Source organism: Balaenoptera musculus, chromosome 11 (genome assembly GCF_009873245.2).
Source record: "Balaenoptera musculus isolate JJ_BM4_2016_0621 chromosome 11, mBalMus1.pri.v3, whole genome shotgun sequence".
Lineage (NCBI taxonomy): Eukaryota > Metazoa > Chordata > Mammalia > Artiodactyla > Balaenopteridae > Balaenoptera > Balaenoptera musculus.
In genome coordinates this window covers 21,196,637-21,212,854 of record NC_045795.1, presented here as the reverse complement: position 1 = coordinate 21,212,854, position 16,218 = coordinate 21,196,637, and the positions used below count along the sequence as shown (strand labels likewise).

General features: G+C 38.5%; 1 protein-coding gene across 4 annotated transcripts; it reads left to right on the top strand.

The window, feature by feature from the left end:
* Positions 1-196: 196 nt before the first annotated feature.
* On the top strand, positions 197-10,558 carry LOC118903994 (histone H2B type 1-J-like). 4 transcript variants are annotated; one of them, XR_005021910.1, is made up of 4 exons: positions 197-592; positions 2,275-2,328; positions 9,567-9,607; positions 9,742-9,767. XR_005021910.1 is itself a non-coding variant. In XM_036869622.1 (2 exons), exons 1-2 carry the CDS (start codon positions 209-211, stop codon positions 2,279-2,281), a joined length of 384 nt encoding a protein of 127 aa, XP_036725517.1. In that variant the 5' UTR covers positions 197-208; the 3' UTR covers positions 2,282-2,328. The 4 variants fall into 4 exon arrangements, 1 of the variants encoding a protein (XP_036725517.1); XR_005021912.1 differs by lacking the exon at positions 9,567-9,607 and having other exon boundaries at positions 9,742-10,558; XR_005021911.1 differs by having other exon boundaries at positions 9,564-10,558.
* The last annotated feature ends 5,660 nt before the right edge of the window (positions 10,559-16,218 follow it).

Genomic DNA, 16,218 nt, shown 5'->3' with positions numbered 1-16,218 from the left:
TTTTAACCAATGGAAAGGCGGCATTAGGATTCTTGCGTTGTGATTGGGCAGAACTAATTTCTGACGGCTTCTTGAACAGCCACCAATCAGACACAAGACTTTAACTTATCACCTTATTTGCATAAGAGGTTCTATATAAAAAGGACACATCGTATCTTTCATCCCGCTATTTTTCTTTCTCCCGAGTGCTTTTGAGTTGCTTTTTATCATGCCGGAAGCGGCTAAATCTGCTCCTGCTCCGAAGAAGGGATCCAAGAAGGCGGTTACTAAAGCGCAGAAGAAAGATGGTAAAAAGCGCAAACGCAGCCGCAAAGAGAGTTATTCCATCTATGTGTACAAGGTGCTGAAGCAGGTCCACCCGGACACCGGTATTTCGTCTAAGGCCATGGGCATCATGAACTCGTTTGTCAACGACATTTTCGAGCGCATCGCGGGCGAGGCGTCGCGCCTGGCGCATTACAACAAGCGGTCGACCATCACGTCCAGGGAAATCCAGACGGCCGTGCGCCTCCTGCTGCCCGGGGAGCTGGCCAAGCACGCCGTGTCCGAGGGCACCAAGGCTGTCACCAAGTACACCAGCGCCAAGTAAACAGTGAGTGGGTTGCAAACAGTTTTAACGGCTCTTTTAAGGGCCACCATATGCTCAGAGAGAGAGCTGGTGCTAGTTCTGTTTCTGCGCTGGGCCTTCGTAGCTCATTACAGTATTTAGTGTGCGAAGTAGAGCAATTACTGAGCAGTTCTTTAGGACTTTTCTGTCACGGTAAGCTTGAGATACGCTAACTACAAAAACGCTAACTACAAAGATGATGTTACCTGACCCTGGCAAAACTCTGAAACTCTTTGTAACCCTGCCCTGGCCTTTTCATTGTCGTTTAGGTACTTCGTATGTTTGAAAGGGCTCAGGTACCAATTCTGATATCTATTAGGGTTACCATTTAGGGTTAAGTAACGAGGGAGGAGTTAATTTTTAAATTCGTAGTAAATCCCAAACGGCTCTGGGACAAAGAATTAGATTCCTGAGGGGGTGCAGAGATTGCGCGGGCAGTTTAAATTTGCCCGGGCGCCCGCTCTTTCCCTCCACGGCCTGATTGGTTGCCGGCATCCAGGAAGAGACAGGGGGTTTCGGTGCGCGGGAGGAATCCACTTCCTGTTTCTCAGTCTAGCACACAGAAGCTCCTTAAATAAACGTTTTCGGGTAGTTCCTGCTTTTTTCATTTTTGTCTTTTTCTTAGTTCTTTTTCCCTTTCGAGAATGAGATTTATTTAAAAATCGAAATTTTCTTTGGAGAGAAAGGAACTTGGTGGATGTGATTTTCAGCTTGAGAAATACCAACGGCTTATTTCTAATGAGAATATTGTTTTCGTTTTGCGCTATATCCATATAATAGGAAACATTACAAGACTAAACATGACTATTTGGGGTCCGATGAAGGCGAGAACCTTGAGGGCGTTTATCTCAAACTTTTTTCTGAAAAAAATCCGTTTCTACTTTAAAGTTGCTTTGGTTGGTATTTTAAATGCTGTTTTAACATTGCCTGGAACCAGTGAAGAAAAACAAATTCCGCGTCGTTCAGGTTGTCATAAATGAGAACCAGGCACTCAACAAACAATGCTTCTCTAGATTACGGTTGTTTAAAATTACGTGTCTCTTTTAGGTCAAAAGCCATTATCTATAAAGTTTGGAAGCTTCCACTATGGCTGTTTTTTGATTTAGGTCGTGATTTTCAATGAATTTAATTTACGTAAATAAAGCACCTAATTTATCTAAAATGGATCTAAATTTAGCATAGTAATAATGTCTAAAAGCAATTAATATTTGTTAAATCCACTATCAAATGTACTCTTCCCCTTTGTTGACCCAAAGCCTACCCATGTTTCAACGCCCACTTTAGCCTTGCCTGCTCTCTGAAATTTCTTCCCTTTTTTGAGCTTTTTCTAACAGCTTGTCCAGAATTTGGAAACTGCTTCCACAGTGTCTCATATATCTATTTGAGTTGCTGCTAACTGGCTTGTTGTGTGTTTCCATATAGAGAAGGTACACTCATTATGACATGAAAAATAAAGAAAGAAAGGAAGAAAGAAAAAAGTTCTTTTCTTTCACCATCTCTATCCAACACTAATGGTAACCGAGTCCTGTAAATAAACAGAACATAAATGATTTTTGTTTCTTGTTGTGTCATGTGTCACGTGAACCTCCCATCTTCTCCATTAATCCAAATAATTAGATGATAATTTCCAAGCTAAATACTTTTTTGGTTGTTTCTTTGTCTTTTAGTATATAGCAATCAGAATAAAATCTGTGGAAGAAGGAGAGGGATTGGAATAGAAGGTGAGTCATCCTTTATCCCCAGATGAAAATTCATAAAGACTAAATTTTTTAAAACTACAAAGTTGAAAAGGTCCCAGCCAATTCTCCTGTTACGCAGAAAATGAAACTGCCTAAGAGATAAATAAACCAGGTAAATAAATCAAATTTTCATCTTTTGGGTTGTTTGCACCTTGATGGAATCCCCTTATTAGTAAGGGGAGGATTTACTCCTTTGCTTGAAAAACCAAATGCTATCAGTTTATCTCATTGGTAATCAGCTTCAGAAGAACTGGTTCAAGGCTAAACTTATACAGTATGTCATTTGAAAAAATGTACGTTGTGATGTATCTTATCACAAAATAAATAGACATTTGTTGCTCACAATACTTAGAACTAATTGCCAGGTCTTCCCCAGAGGTCACAAATCAGAATGATGCCTTGACTATTGCCTTAGATGAACCAGCTGGTTGTAAAGGACTTTTTTTCAAGGTACATTAAATGATTATATTTCCTTTTCTACTGTACACATATTTTTTTTAAACTAATCTACAATGGTTATTGAAATCAAGGCACCCATTCCCTCAGAAGTTAATAGAGACACACTGACAGAGTCTGTCAAAAGATTAGTGGCCCTATATGTAGATACCATGCAGATATCTGTTCTTCAATTATAACCTTATCTTTGCTATGTTAGAGTTAATTTCATTATAATATAAATTTCCGTTAATTTTATTTTCAATTGTTGATGATATATGGAAAATACTCAATTAGTAATAACTACATTTACAAACTATCCATTGATTTCAATAAATTTTGTCCTGGATGAGGCAGGGATTTGTCGCCGACGAGGTAGACACTTACTCTAGATTTGGATGTGCTTCACTTTCTCTTATGTTGTTGCTAGCAAGACTATCTGTGGACCTCTTGAATACTTTATACCTCATATCTCACAACATTTTTTTAACCGATCTCAATACATTATAGAGAAAAAGTAAGGCGATGTACAAATGGCAATGAGACTTACTGCAATCTTTTTTTTTTTTTAACATCTTTATTGGAGTATAATTGCTTTACAATGGTGTGTTAGTTTCTGCTTTATGACAAAGTAAATCAGTTATACATATACATATGTCCCCATATCTCTTCTCTCTTGCATCTCCCTCCCTCCCACCCTCCCTATCCCACCCCTCTAGGTGGTCACAAAGCACCGAGCTGACCTCCCTGCGCTATGCCACTGCTTCCCACTAGCTATCTATTTTACGTTTGGTAGTGTATATATGTCCATGCCACTCTCTCACTTTGTCCCAGCTTACCCTTCCCCCTCCCTGTATCCTCAAGTCCATTCTCTAGTAGGTATGCATCTTTATTCCCATCTTGCCCCTAGGTTCTTCATGACCATTTTTTTTTTTTTTAGATTCCATACATACATGTTAGCATACGGTATTTGTTTTTCTCTTTCTGACTTACTTCACTCTGTATGACAGTCTCTAGGTCCATCCACCTCACTACAAATAACTCAGTTTCGTTCCTTTTTATGGCTGAGTAATATTCCATTGTATATAGGTGCCACATCTTCTTTATCCATTCATCTGTTGATGGACACTTCAGTTGCTTCCACGTCCTGGCTATTGTAAATAGAGCTGCAATGAACATTGTGGTACATGACTCTTTTTGAATTATGGTTTTCTCAGGGTATATGTCCAGTAGTGGGATTGCTGGGTCGTATGGTAGTTCTATTTTTAGTTTTTTAAGGAACGTCCATACTGTTCTCCATAGTGGCTGTATCAATTTACATTCCCACCAACAGTGCAAGAGGGTTCCCTTTTCTCCACACCCTTTCCAGCATTTATTGTTTCTAGATTTTTTGATGATGGCCATTCTGACTGGTGTGAGATGATATCTCATTGTAGTTTTGATTTGCATTTCTCTAATGATTAATGATGTTGAGCATTCTTTCATGTGTCTGTTGGCAATCTGTATATCTTCTTTGTTGAAATGTTTATTTAGGTCTTCTGCCCATTTTTGGATTGGGTTTTTTTTTTTTTTAATGTTGAGCTGCATGAGCTGCTTGTAAATTTTGGAGATTAATCCTTTGTCAGTTGCTTCATTTGCAAATATTTTCTCCCATTCTGAAGGTTGTCTTTTCGTCTTGTTTATGGTTTCCTTTGCTGTGCAAAAGCTTTTAAGTTTCATTAGGTCCCATTTGTTGATTTTTGTTTTTATTTCCATTTCTCTAGGAGGTGGGTCAAAAAGGATCTTGCTGTGATTTATGTCATAGAGTGTTCTGCCTATGTTTTCCTCTAAGAGTTTGATGGTGTCTGGCCTTACACTTAGGTCTTTAATCCATTTTGAGTTTATTTTTGTGTGTGGTGTTAGGGAGTGTTCTAATTTCATTCTTTTACATGTAGCTGTCCAGTTTTCCCAGCACCACTTATTGAAGAGGCTGTCTTTTCTCCACTGTATATTCTTGCCTCCTTTATCAAAGATAAGGTGACCATATGTGCGTCGGTTTATCTCTGGGCTTTCTATCCTGTTCCATTGATCTATATTTCTGTTTCTGTGTCAGTACCATACTGTCTTGATTACTGTAGCTTTGTAGTATAGTCTGAAGTCAGGGAGCCTGATTCCTCCAGCTCCGTTTTTCTTTCTCAAGATTGCTTTGGCTATTCGGGGTCTTTTGTGTTTCCATACAAATTGTGAAATTTTTTGTTCTAGTTCTGTGAAAAATGCCAGTGGTAGTTTGATAGGGACTGCATTGAATCTGTAGATTGCTTTGGGTAGTAGAGTCATTTTCACAATGTTGATTCTTCCAATCCAAGAACATGGTATATCTCTCCATCTATTTGTATCATCTTTAATTTCTTTCATCAGTGTCTTATAATTTTCTGCATACAGGTCTTTTGTCTCCTTAGGTAGGTTTATTCCTAGATATTTTATTCTTTTTGTTGCAATGTTAAATGGGAATGTTTTCCTAATTTCACTTTCAGATTTTTCATCATTAGTGTATAGGAATGCAAGAGATTTCTGTGCATTAATTTTGTGTCCTGCTACTTTACCAAATTCATTGATTAGCTCTAGTAGTTTTCTGGTAGCATCTTTAGGATTCTCTATGTATAGTATCATGTCATCTGCCAACAGTGACAGCTTTACTTCTTTTCCAGTTTGGATTCCTTTTATTTTTTTTTCTTCTCTGATTGCTGTTGGTAAAACTTCCAAAACTATGTTGAATAATAGTGGTGAGAGTGGGCAACCTTGTCTTGTTCCTGATCTTAGTGGAAATGGTTTCAGTTTTTCACCATTGAGGACGATGTTGGCTGTGGGTTTGTCATATATGGCCTTTATTATGTTGAGGAAAGTTCCCTCTATGCCTACTTTCTGGAGCGTTTGTATCATAAATGGGTGTTGAATTTTGTCGAAAGCTTTCTCTGCATCTATTGAGATGATCATATGGTTTTTCTCCTTCAGTTTGTTAATATGGTGTATCACGTTGATTGATTTGCACATATTGAAGAATCCTTGCATGCCTGGGATAAACCCCACTTGATCATAGTGTATGATCCTTTTAATGTGCTGTTGGATTCTGTTTGCTAGTATTTTGTTGAGGATTTTTGCATCTATTTTCATCAGTGATATTGGCCTGTAGTTTTCTTTCTTTGTGACATCTTTTTCTGGTTTTGGTATCAGAGTGATGGTGGCCTCGTAGAATGAGTTTGGGAGTGTTCCTCCCTCTGCTATATTTTGGAAGAGTTTGAGAAGAATAGGTGTTAGCTCTTCTCTAAATGTTTGATAGAATTCGCCTGTGAAGCCATCTGGTCCTGGGCTTTTGTTTGTTGGAAGATTTTTAATCACAGTTTCAATTTCAGTGCCTGTGATTGGTCTGTTCATATTTTCTATTTCTTCCTGGTTCAGTCTCGGCAGGTTGTGCATTTCTAAGAATTTGTCCATTTCTTCCAGGTTGTCCGTTTTACTGGCATAGAGTTGCTTGTAGTAATCTCTCATGATCCTTTGTATTTCTGCAGTGACAGTTGTTACTTCTCCTTTTTCATTTCTAATTCTATTGATTTGAATCTTCTCCCTTTTTTTCTTGATAAGTCTGGGTAATGGTTTATCAATTTTGTTTATCTTCTCAAAGAACCAGCTTTTAGTTTTATTGATCTTTGCTATCATTTCCTTCATTTCGTTTTCATTTATTTCTAATCCGATCTTTATGATTTCTTTCCTTCTGCTAACTTTGGGGTTTTTTTGTTCTTCTTTCTCTAATTACTTTAGGTGTAAGGTTAGGTTGTTTATTTGAGATGTTTCTTGTTTCTTAAGATAGGATTGTATTGCTATAAACTTCCTTCTTAGAAATGCTTTTGCTGCATCCCATAGGTTTTGGGTCATCGTGTTTTCATTGTCATTTGTTTCTAGGTATTTTTTGATTTCCTCTTTGATTTCTTCAGTGATCTCTTGGTTATTAAGTAGTGCGTTGTTTAGCCTCCATGTGTTTGTATTTCTTACAGATTTTTTCCTGTAATTGATATCTAGTCTCATAGCGTTGTGGTCGGAAAAGATACTTGATACGATTTCAATTTTCTTAAATTTACCAAGGCTTGATTTGTGACCCAAAGTATGGTCTATCCTGGAGAATGTTCCATGAGCACTTGAGAAGAATGTGTATTGTGTTGTTTTTGGATGGAATGTCCTATAAATATCAATTAAGTCCATCTTGTTTAATGTATCATTTAAAGTTTGTGTTTCCTTATTTATTTTCATTTTGGATGATCTGTCCACTGGTGAAAGTGGGGTGTTAAAGTCCCCTACTATGATTGTGTTACTGTCGATTTCCCCTTTTATGGCTGTTAGTATTTGCCTTATGTATTGAGGTGCTCCTATGTTGGGTGCATAAATATTTACAATTGTTATATCTTCTTCTTGGATTGATCCCTTGATCATTATGTAGTGTCCTTCTTTGTCTCTTGTAATAGTCTTTGTTTTAAAGTCTATTTTGTCTGATATGAGAATTGCTACTCCAGCTTTCTTTTGATTTCCATTTCCATGGAATATCTTTTTCCATCCCCTCACTTTCCATCTGTATGTGTCCCTAGGTGTGAAGTGGGTCTCTTGTAGACAGCATATATACGGGTCTTGTTTTTGTGTCCATTCAGCCAATCTATGTCTTTTGGTGGGAGCATTTAATCCATTTACATTTAAGGTAATTATCGATATGTATGTTTCTATTTTATTGCAGTCTTAATGTGTACCACATCCTTCATTGATAAAGAAGCAGCCTTATCAATTATTGGGAGACTCAAAGTGGCACCTAGCAGTTTGGCACATTACTGGAGTCCTGTTCAACTGGATACTGTATGTGTGCTGAATAGTGACAAAGAATTGGCGTAATTTCTCCCCTTGTCAAAACACATTTGTTAAAGAACTAAGAGGTAGAAATGGAGTGGTACCACTGCTATTACACTTACTTAATTACCAACTTGAAAAATTTCACTTTCCATCCTTGCATCTCTGCTGTGTTTATTTTACTTTATTTTTTTAGAAGTTTTAGTATCCGAAGGAGGACTGACAAAATCAGGTAATTTCAGTCAAAATCCTAGCTTTGGAATTTGGAAGTTAATTCTAACATTTATTTGAGGATCAAAAGGGTAAAAAAAAAATCCAAGAAACTCCTGATGAGGTAGAATATGATTCAGTGTTAAAAAAAGAGTCATATAGCTATAATCCTGGGTGGTATTGCACAGAGATGGACACATTTACCAGCTGAATTAGATAGAAAGGCAAAGATCATATCTAATATTTTGTTGAATCTTTAGAAGTGAAAATGGTGAGGTAAGTGAGGAAAAGATAAGCTGTTCAAAAATTTATCAGGACGATTGGTTACCCACAGGGGAAAAAAGACCCTTAAATGTAACAGGAAAACCATTAAGCCTTTTTAGAAGGTAAGCTAAGAAAATATCTCACAGTACCAAAGGATTTCTTAAACAAGAAACAAAAGTACTAACCGTGAAGATAAGAGTGTTATGTTACACTTCATTAGAGGAGGCATTTTCTTTTTAAACTATTTTGCAGCGTCAAGACTTCTATGTTCTTTCTTAATTTGGGAAGGACAGAATATTAGTGAATATCAATTTTAAATGAGGAAAGAGTTGAAAAGTCTATTTCTACTAAAATCTGACCTTGACCTCACTCAAGGTCAGATTTTAGTAGGTTCAAACCTTTCTTTTCTTTTTCATTCTAGTTTCTAATTCAGAATAATTAAAGTGTTAAGATGTCTTTTCTTATTTTGTCTATAGAGAAAACAAGTCTTTTTTTATCATATAAGAAACTAAGTTTTTCAGAATAAAAGAATTTCAATTATAACCTTAAAGATGTTAAGTAAAAAAAAAACAAAATGGTGCTGATGAACCTAGTGGCAGGGCAGGAATAAAGACGTAGACATAGAGAATGGACTTGAGGACACAGTGGGGAGGGGGAAGTTGGGGGAAGTGAGAGTAGCATTGACATATATACACTAACAAATGTAAAATAGTTGACTAGTGGAAAGTGGCAGCATAGCACAGGGAGATCAGCTCGGTGCTTTGCGAAGACCTAGAGGGGTGGGATAGCGAGGGTGGCAGGGAGGCTCAAGAGGGAGGGGATATGGGGATATATGTATGCATATGGCTGATTCACTTTGTTGTACAACAGAAACTAACACAGTATTGTGAAGCAATTATACTCCAAGAAAAATCTATTAAAAAATGTTAAGTAAAAAACGCTTTTGACTTAAATTTGAATGGAAAGTATCAGTATGATCTTTTTTTTTTTTCTTTTAAGAAAACCCTTATTTCCCCCATCACTTTTCAGAGAAAAGGTCTGCAAGCAGTGACCACCCATGGACAATGAGAATTCCCATCACCCAGATTATAGTTTCTCAACTCCTTTTCCAAAGAGCAAACTCAGATTTGGTTAAACATCATGAATTAAAATAGATTTAAGAGACACAGTAACCAAATGCCATTTGTAGATCTAATGGAATACCATTCAGACAAAATCATTGTAAAAAAATATTTGAGGCCATTGAGGATTGTTTTTTAGTACTAGATATTGGATGATGTTACAAATCATTTACAATTTTTCTTAGGTGAGAAAATCTTGTATTTTGTTTAACTCTGTATCCGTTAGGATGTTTGTGAAAATATTCATGATTGAAAAAAACATGTTTATGATTTCTTTACATTGCTACCCTCCCCCACAATGTATGCCTGGATAATGAAACAAAGCAGATGTTGGTAATTGTTGAAGCTTGTCTGATGGACACCTGGAGGTACGTTTTCGTGTACTTTTGGGTATACTTCAAGACCTCCATAATCCTTTCCCCGCCTCCCTCCCCCTTACCCTCCTCCCCAAAAAAAGGTTTCAAGAAAGCTGGCCCAATTAACGAACATAATTCTCTTTCAGTCAACAAGGGGTGACAATGAGAGGAATCAAGTGCTGGCAAAGAGAAATTCTGGCGACTGAACTAAGGGAACAAGAAGGCCATTTGCACAAGGGAGGAGCTCATAGCAGCAGCCGTCCCCTCCTCCCATCTCACAGGCTCGACAATCAAGAAACGCTATCGCCATCTTGTGGCCCTTTAAGAAAATGTAGCTAATATTGTTTTGTGGTTTCTACTAGGCAGTCCATTGCTAGGGTTTAATAATTGCATATATAAATAATACAATAAACAATCCTATTTCAAACACAGCCCTCATCTGCCCAGTTCCCCCATCAATAACAAAGAACCACATTTATTAATTTCCTGTGTACCCATCTGGAATTTCTTTATACAAACACAAATATGTAAGGGTGAATTCTGTTATGTCCCCATTAACATAAATGGCCAATGGCTATATTCCTTTCACGGTTCTGTGCCTTGCTTTTCTCATTATCTAGCTTGGAACTCTTTCCTATTAGTAAGTAGAGTGGCTGAAACTTCTCAGCAGGTGCACCTGAGCCAGTGATCCTAGGAGTGTAACCTGAGGCCAAACCTTTTCCTACACTGGCTGCATCTTCCCTGAAAATAAGCCTGATGCTTATTTGAGAGGAAGCCTGGGACTCTTCGATGAGCTGCCCAGGGGCTGAACCTGGTCCGGAAAGCTCTGGGGTGGCTGAATTCCTGTTCCCTTCCTGAGATGGGACTTCCATGCTTTGTAATAAGGGTCATTGAGGTCCTAATGCAAGTATTCGTCTTGTCAGTGAGGCCGCCTTTGACTGTCATCTTTAATAATTAAGCCACCCCATGCAAATTTCCTATTTCTATTACTATATTTTTCTTCATAATGGGTATCAAGATCTGGCATGTTATATACTTATTCTTTTGCTTATAATCTTCACCATACTGCCCTCTTCACCAGAATGTAAGTCCCTTGAGAGATGTATTTTTCTGTTTTGGTCTACTTTGATCACTACTGTATCCCCAAGCTTCTAGAACGGTGCTTGGCACAAAGTATATCTGGATAAAGTAATATTCCTTGGCTCCACTGCTGTTATGGGAAACCCTCAAAGAATTTTCTTTACTTCCTTGGGTGTAAAGGAAGTAAAGAAATCCTTCCTTGGGATTCAACAGATCAAAGACAAATTGTTTTCACTTCCTGCCATTCTCTGAGTGCTCCTTCTGGTGACTCCCAGTTTTCTCTCCCCTGCAAAAACCTTTGGTTTTGTTAAAACTCAGATTGCTTCTTCTTCCTAAATATTTTTCATTAATGGTTATTGGTACATACATTATTTTATTTTTATATGCCAAATAAGGCAAGTGACACATTGTGTCACATCAAGATAGTCTGCCCTCTCAGAATTTCAAACTTAGCGCCATTCTGTCAGGAAAGACATGCAGCCTGGTTGGTTTCAGGGGTTGTGGCTAACAGGAAATGACAAATCTCCCTCCCCTCAAAGTACTGTTTTCTGAATTAACATTTCTCCCAGTAGAGAAACACTGGTATCTAAGGACTTCTCCACATGGGCCAAGGCTTCCATTTCACCCCTGCAGTTAGAGGGACCCAGCACTAGAGGGCAGTGCTGTCGATGCCATTCGCTGCTCATCCAGCGGGAGGACCCTGTGGACATGTGAGTGGAGACAGTGGTGTTCGCATTTGGCTAGTCTTTTTTCTTCACCTGAACTCCCTTGCCTTCCGAAATTTCAATCACTCTTTCACTGCCCATAGTCTCCTCTCTGGCCATAGTAGATGGAGTATTCTATCTAGTCCAACCAATGAAGGGACGAATTACTGCCAAACTTGTCTCCAGCCTAAATCTGCACTTCCAACCAAGTGGCCTGAGATCCTCTTCAAAATACCATCAAAAGGACCTCATAGCAATAATCGCCACTATCTGTCCAGTGCTGTGTACCACAGAAATATAAAAATCTAATTACATTGCTTTATTTAATCTAATTTAATTTATTCATGAACATGTATCATTATCCCCATTTTAGATGTGAAGCTGAGGCTCAGGGGAAAATAAATTCTTCAAGTCACATGGCTGATAAGTGGCAAAGCCAGTACTGGAAAGCAAATTTTTTTGATTCTAAAATGTGTGTTCTTTCTTCCATCTCAGCTCATGTTCTCTCCATGTTCCTTCTCCATGTGTCCTTGCAAGTTCTCTTAACACATATTTACAGATTTGAGGATTTCTTCACCAGTTAAAGAGATATCCCCACCTCCGAGGGCTTGCCAGATCTTGTAGATTATTCCTGCACATTCTTTTTCTTTTCACTCATTCCTTCAGCCATTCGTGGTACATAGTACTGTAGAGGAAATGCTGTGTCACATATAGGCCACCTCTTACTTCAGAGGTTGATGGAAGGAACATGGCCCAGCATCTGGGGCCCTTCCATGTTTGAATAGCTTCTGGTTTCTTCACCTCTAGACACACCATCTTGTAATCTTTCTGACACAGCTAAAGAAGTGTACTTCAAAACTCAGTTTGAAATGTAACTCCTCTGCTCAAAGTTCTTCAAAAGATCTTCCATCCCCTTAATCTGAATTTCAAACCATTACTCAACATTATGTGCAACTTTCGAGCTTACTAAAAATTCATTTCTATCCTGAATGAATGTTTTATACCCAATTAAACAAGTTCTTCTTTCCTCAGAGAGAAGTTCCCATTTCCATGCTTGTGGCCTCTACGCTCTTTTCTTGCTTCAGTTTTATTCTTTAATGCCCATTCTTGATTCCTTTGATCTGATACATTGTTTTTCTCTAAACTCCCCACAGCTTTTTATTTATACTTGTTTGGTGTTTTTACTTTCCCACCATATATTTTTTTGGGGGTGTGTGTGGCTTCTTTTCTGAACATCTCCATCTCCCCAAGAGCAGTAACTATCACACTGTAACCTAGCACATTTTCAACACCTAGCTTGTAAACTTCAGTATTTGTTGATTTGTCCTGGAGAGTGGAAAGACCTGTGTTTGTTTTTTTTTTTTAGAACAACTTTTTATAGCTGTCAAGATAGGAAATGAAAAACAGACAGTTTGTATCTTTCCTTTTCCACAATTGACAGCTTCCTTTGTTCAGGCCTTGACAGTGTTTTGTACCAAGGAGCTTTGTCTTGGTATGTTTCCTGCTCCAAACAATATGTGACTTAATGACAAATTCTAAAACTCTACTGGCATGCTCTTAAAAGTTGTCCATATGATGCATATCAAATAATTTTAATACAATATAGGGATTGTTGTTTGTTGTGCATTCTACTGGTAAGCAAGAGGTGTTGGATTCAAATCTGTACAGGATTTTGTTTTTGCATTGTCTAGTACGGCCTGATACTCATTTCTTTCCACAAAACTGTTGCCCTGGATTGTCTCATTTGTTTTATTTAGGGGAGAGAGACAGAGAGAGAAAGAGAGGGAAAGAAAGGGAGGAGAAGAGAGAACAGGAAAGAGAAAGAAAGAGTCATCTAAACTGGAAAGGAAGTCCACCCCTGAAACTTTCCAGTTTTTCCCCATAGAACCCTTTTCACTCTAACTGGCGACTTGGAGATGGTTTTTGGGAGGCAAGTCTGCCATCTCCCCAGGTTGCCTGCTTCCTAAATAAAGCATCTTTCTTTTTCCATCAACGCTTGTCTCTCGAACATTGACTTTTGAGCAATGAGCAGCCAAATATGAGTTCTGTTCCGGCTCCAGCCAGTAACATTCTGGCTGGTCTAAGAATTAAATGGACATGAGACAGCTTAACAAGAGAAAAATCAAACAAAACTTTAATAACATGTATATGTGGGAGAGACCCAGGAAAACTGAGTAACTTGACAAAATGATCAAAATCCTCATCTTAAATACCATTTTCAGCTAAAGACAAAAGAGGATGTTGGGGTAGTGGTTTGGCACGTCAGTGGGGCGGGAGACAATTCACATGGAGGTGGGAAAACATATGCTTGGTAAACAAATATTCCCTGGGCTAGGCAGAGACAATGGGAAATGGAGTGAGGTCTGATCTCTATGCCCTGCCAAGTTTCCCCTGCCACAACTCGCCCAGATTTTTTGTAGATACCTCTGGTGATAGCTCTAGTCTGGAACAGGCCTTTTATCTAAATTCTTTTAGGCAATTAAGGAGGAGGTAACAAGGAAAACTCCCCAAGTCTTGTTTCTTAAAAATAATCAGCCTAAATGAATCCTCATGCCAAAGGGATGCACTTGGGTTGGCAAATTTGGCTCCCCTACAACATGTTTACCTTGTATATACATGGGAGATACCCAAGAAAACTGAGTACAACTCCCTGAAATGCCCCGAGCCACTACATTAAGTGCCATCTTCAGCTAAAGACAAAAGAAAGATGGTGGTGATTAGGAACATCAGTTACAGGAGGTTATCAGGAAAAACACAGTGAGCAAGGGTAATGTTCTTATGCACATTTAAGTCGGGTACTTTCTCCATTGATAAGAGTTTCTCTTCCTGGTAGGGATTCACCCTTACAAGTGGAGACTTCCCTTATAAATGTAAAGTTCCCTTATAAAAGGGTAAAGTCTACTGTTTTTTAGTGCATCTCCTGTGTCTGTTTTCTTCTCAAAAATAATCAGCTCAAAATAATCCTTATGCCAAAGAGGCGTATTTTGGGGTGGCGTATTCTGCTGCCCTTCAATTGGCTAGGGAAGAATCTGCTTCCAAGCCCCCTCAGGTTGTTGGCAGAATTTATTTCCTTGCAGCTTTAGGACTGAAGGCACAGGCTTCTTGCTGGTTGTTAGCTGGAAGTATCTTTCAGTTTTCAGGGGCTACCTGCACTTCCTAGAGGTGCCTGAAGCTCCTTGCCAAGTGGGCTTTCCCTCCTTGACCATTTACACCATGAAGCCAGCAAGGATACTCTCTAGAGTGAATCAGCTAGCAAGAATGAGTCTTATATAGCTCAGTATAATCACAGGAATGATCCAATCATCTTTGCCATATTCTATTAGTTAAAGTAAGTCCCAGGTCCAACTCACACTCAAGGGGAGGACATAGACAAAAGCCCAAACACCTGGATGTGGGGCTCATGGGAGGAGTCTGTCCACCACACACATAAAATGGATAAATCTCAGAATAATTAGGCTGAATGAAAGGAGTCAATCAAAGTAAAGTACATACTGAACTATATTTATACAAAACTTTAGAACAAGTGAGCTAATCTATAGTGACAAAATGCAGATCAGTTATCCTGTGGGGATGGGGGACAGAGGGGACAGGAGAAAAGAATTACAAAGGGGGACAATGAGATTTTAGGGCTGATAGATAAGTTCACTATCTTGATTGGGATCATGGTTTCATGTGTAAACATATGTCAAAATTCATTAAAATGTACTCTTTAAATATATGCAGTCCATCATATGCCAATTATACTTTAATAAAGCTGTTTTTAAAAATAAAGGCAAAAATTCAATTCTTTGGTCAACTTAAAATATAATAGGAAAAGGAAAATTTGCAATATACTTTCTTAAAATTAGTTATGAAAAGCCTACAAGTAAGGAACAAGAACTCTAGTTCACAAGTGGAAATGCATTAGAGCCTGCGAAGTACTTCCAGGAAAATTTGTCTGGTGTCCACTTGGTGGCTTATGAGAGTCCCACCCTATGTATAGTCAAGGATGTCACTTCCTAGCAGGCTAAGAACATTAAATATGTGTACCTCAGGGAAAGAGGACACCCTTTCTTTCAGTTTGGGATACTTTAGTGGCAATGTGGTAGAGTGAAGAACATGTATGTAGCATCTATTACCAAAAAGAACAAATATTAATCTCAGAATGGGGTAAAATATTGCTTTATTGTTTCCTATTGATTCAACCTTCAATTCATTTAAAGTTGGGCTCAGATAGGTCCTACAAGTCACTCTTCCCAGACTTTCCGACCATCTCCCCTACCAAATCCTGGGACACTGTGTTCCTCTGAATCTCTCTAAACCATGCATCTCCTTACCATGTGGCCCTTACATGGGGCATCTTCATTTTCAAGTCCTCAGGGGTACGGTCTGGGAATGTCCAACCCAATCAATCTTCAGCAACAGGTTCTTGGTTCCATCCTTAAGCCGCATCCTGCCTGTGGCCTCTTGGAAAGAGGTTTGTGTGGTTGTCACTTGAAACCAACTTACCGCTGAATTTCTTAATTTTTAAAAAACTCGTGTACTCATCTCTTCAGTGCTATACGTTTCTTCGATTTTGGTCAGTAGATTTGTTCTTGAGAATCTAAGTAATTGAAATTCTACCTTGGTGTGTTTGTCCTGTTGAATATCTTTTTGATGAATTTATTTTACTGCTCATTGGAGTAATGACTTCTAAAATGAGGGACTAGAGAGACCAGACTCCAGTTTCTACCAGCTTCATCTGTCTTTCACTTTCTTCTCCTCCTCCACCTACATGAAGGAACTTTATCAAATGACAGTAGCCAATCAGCTATCAATGGGAACCATCATTGGGAAAATCCACACATATGACAGTTGGGA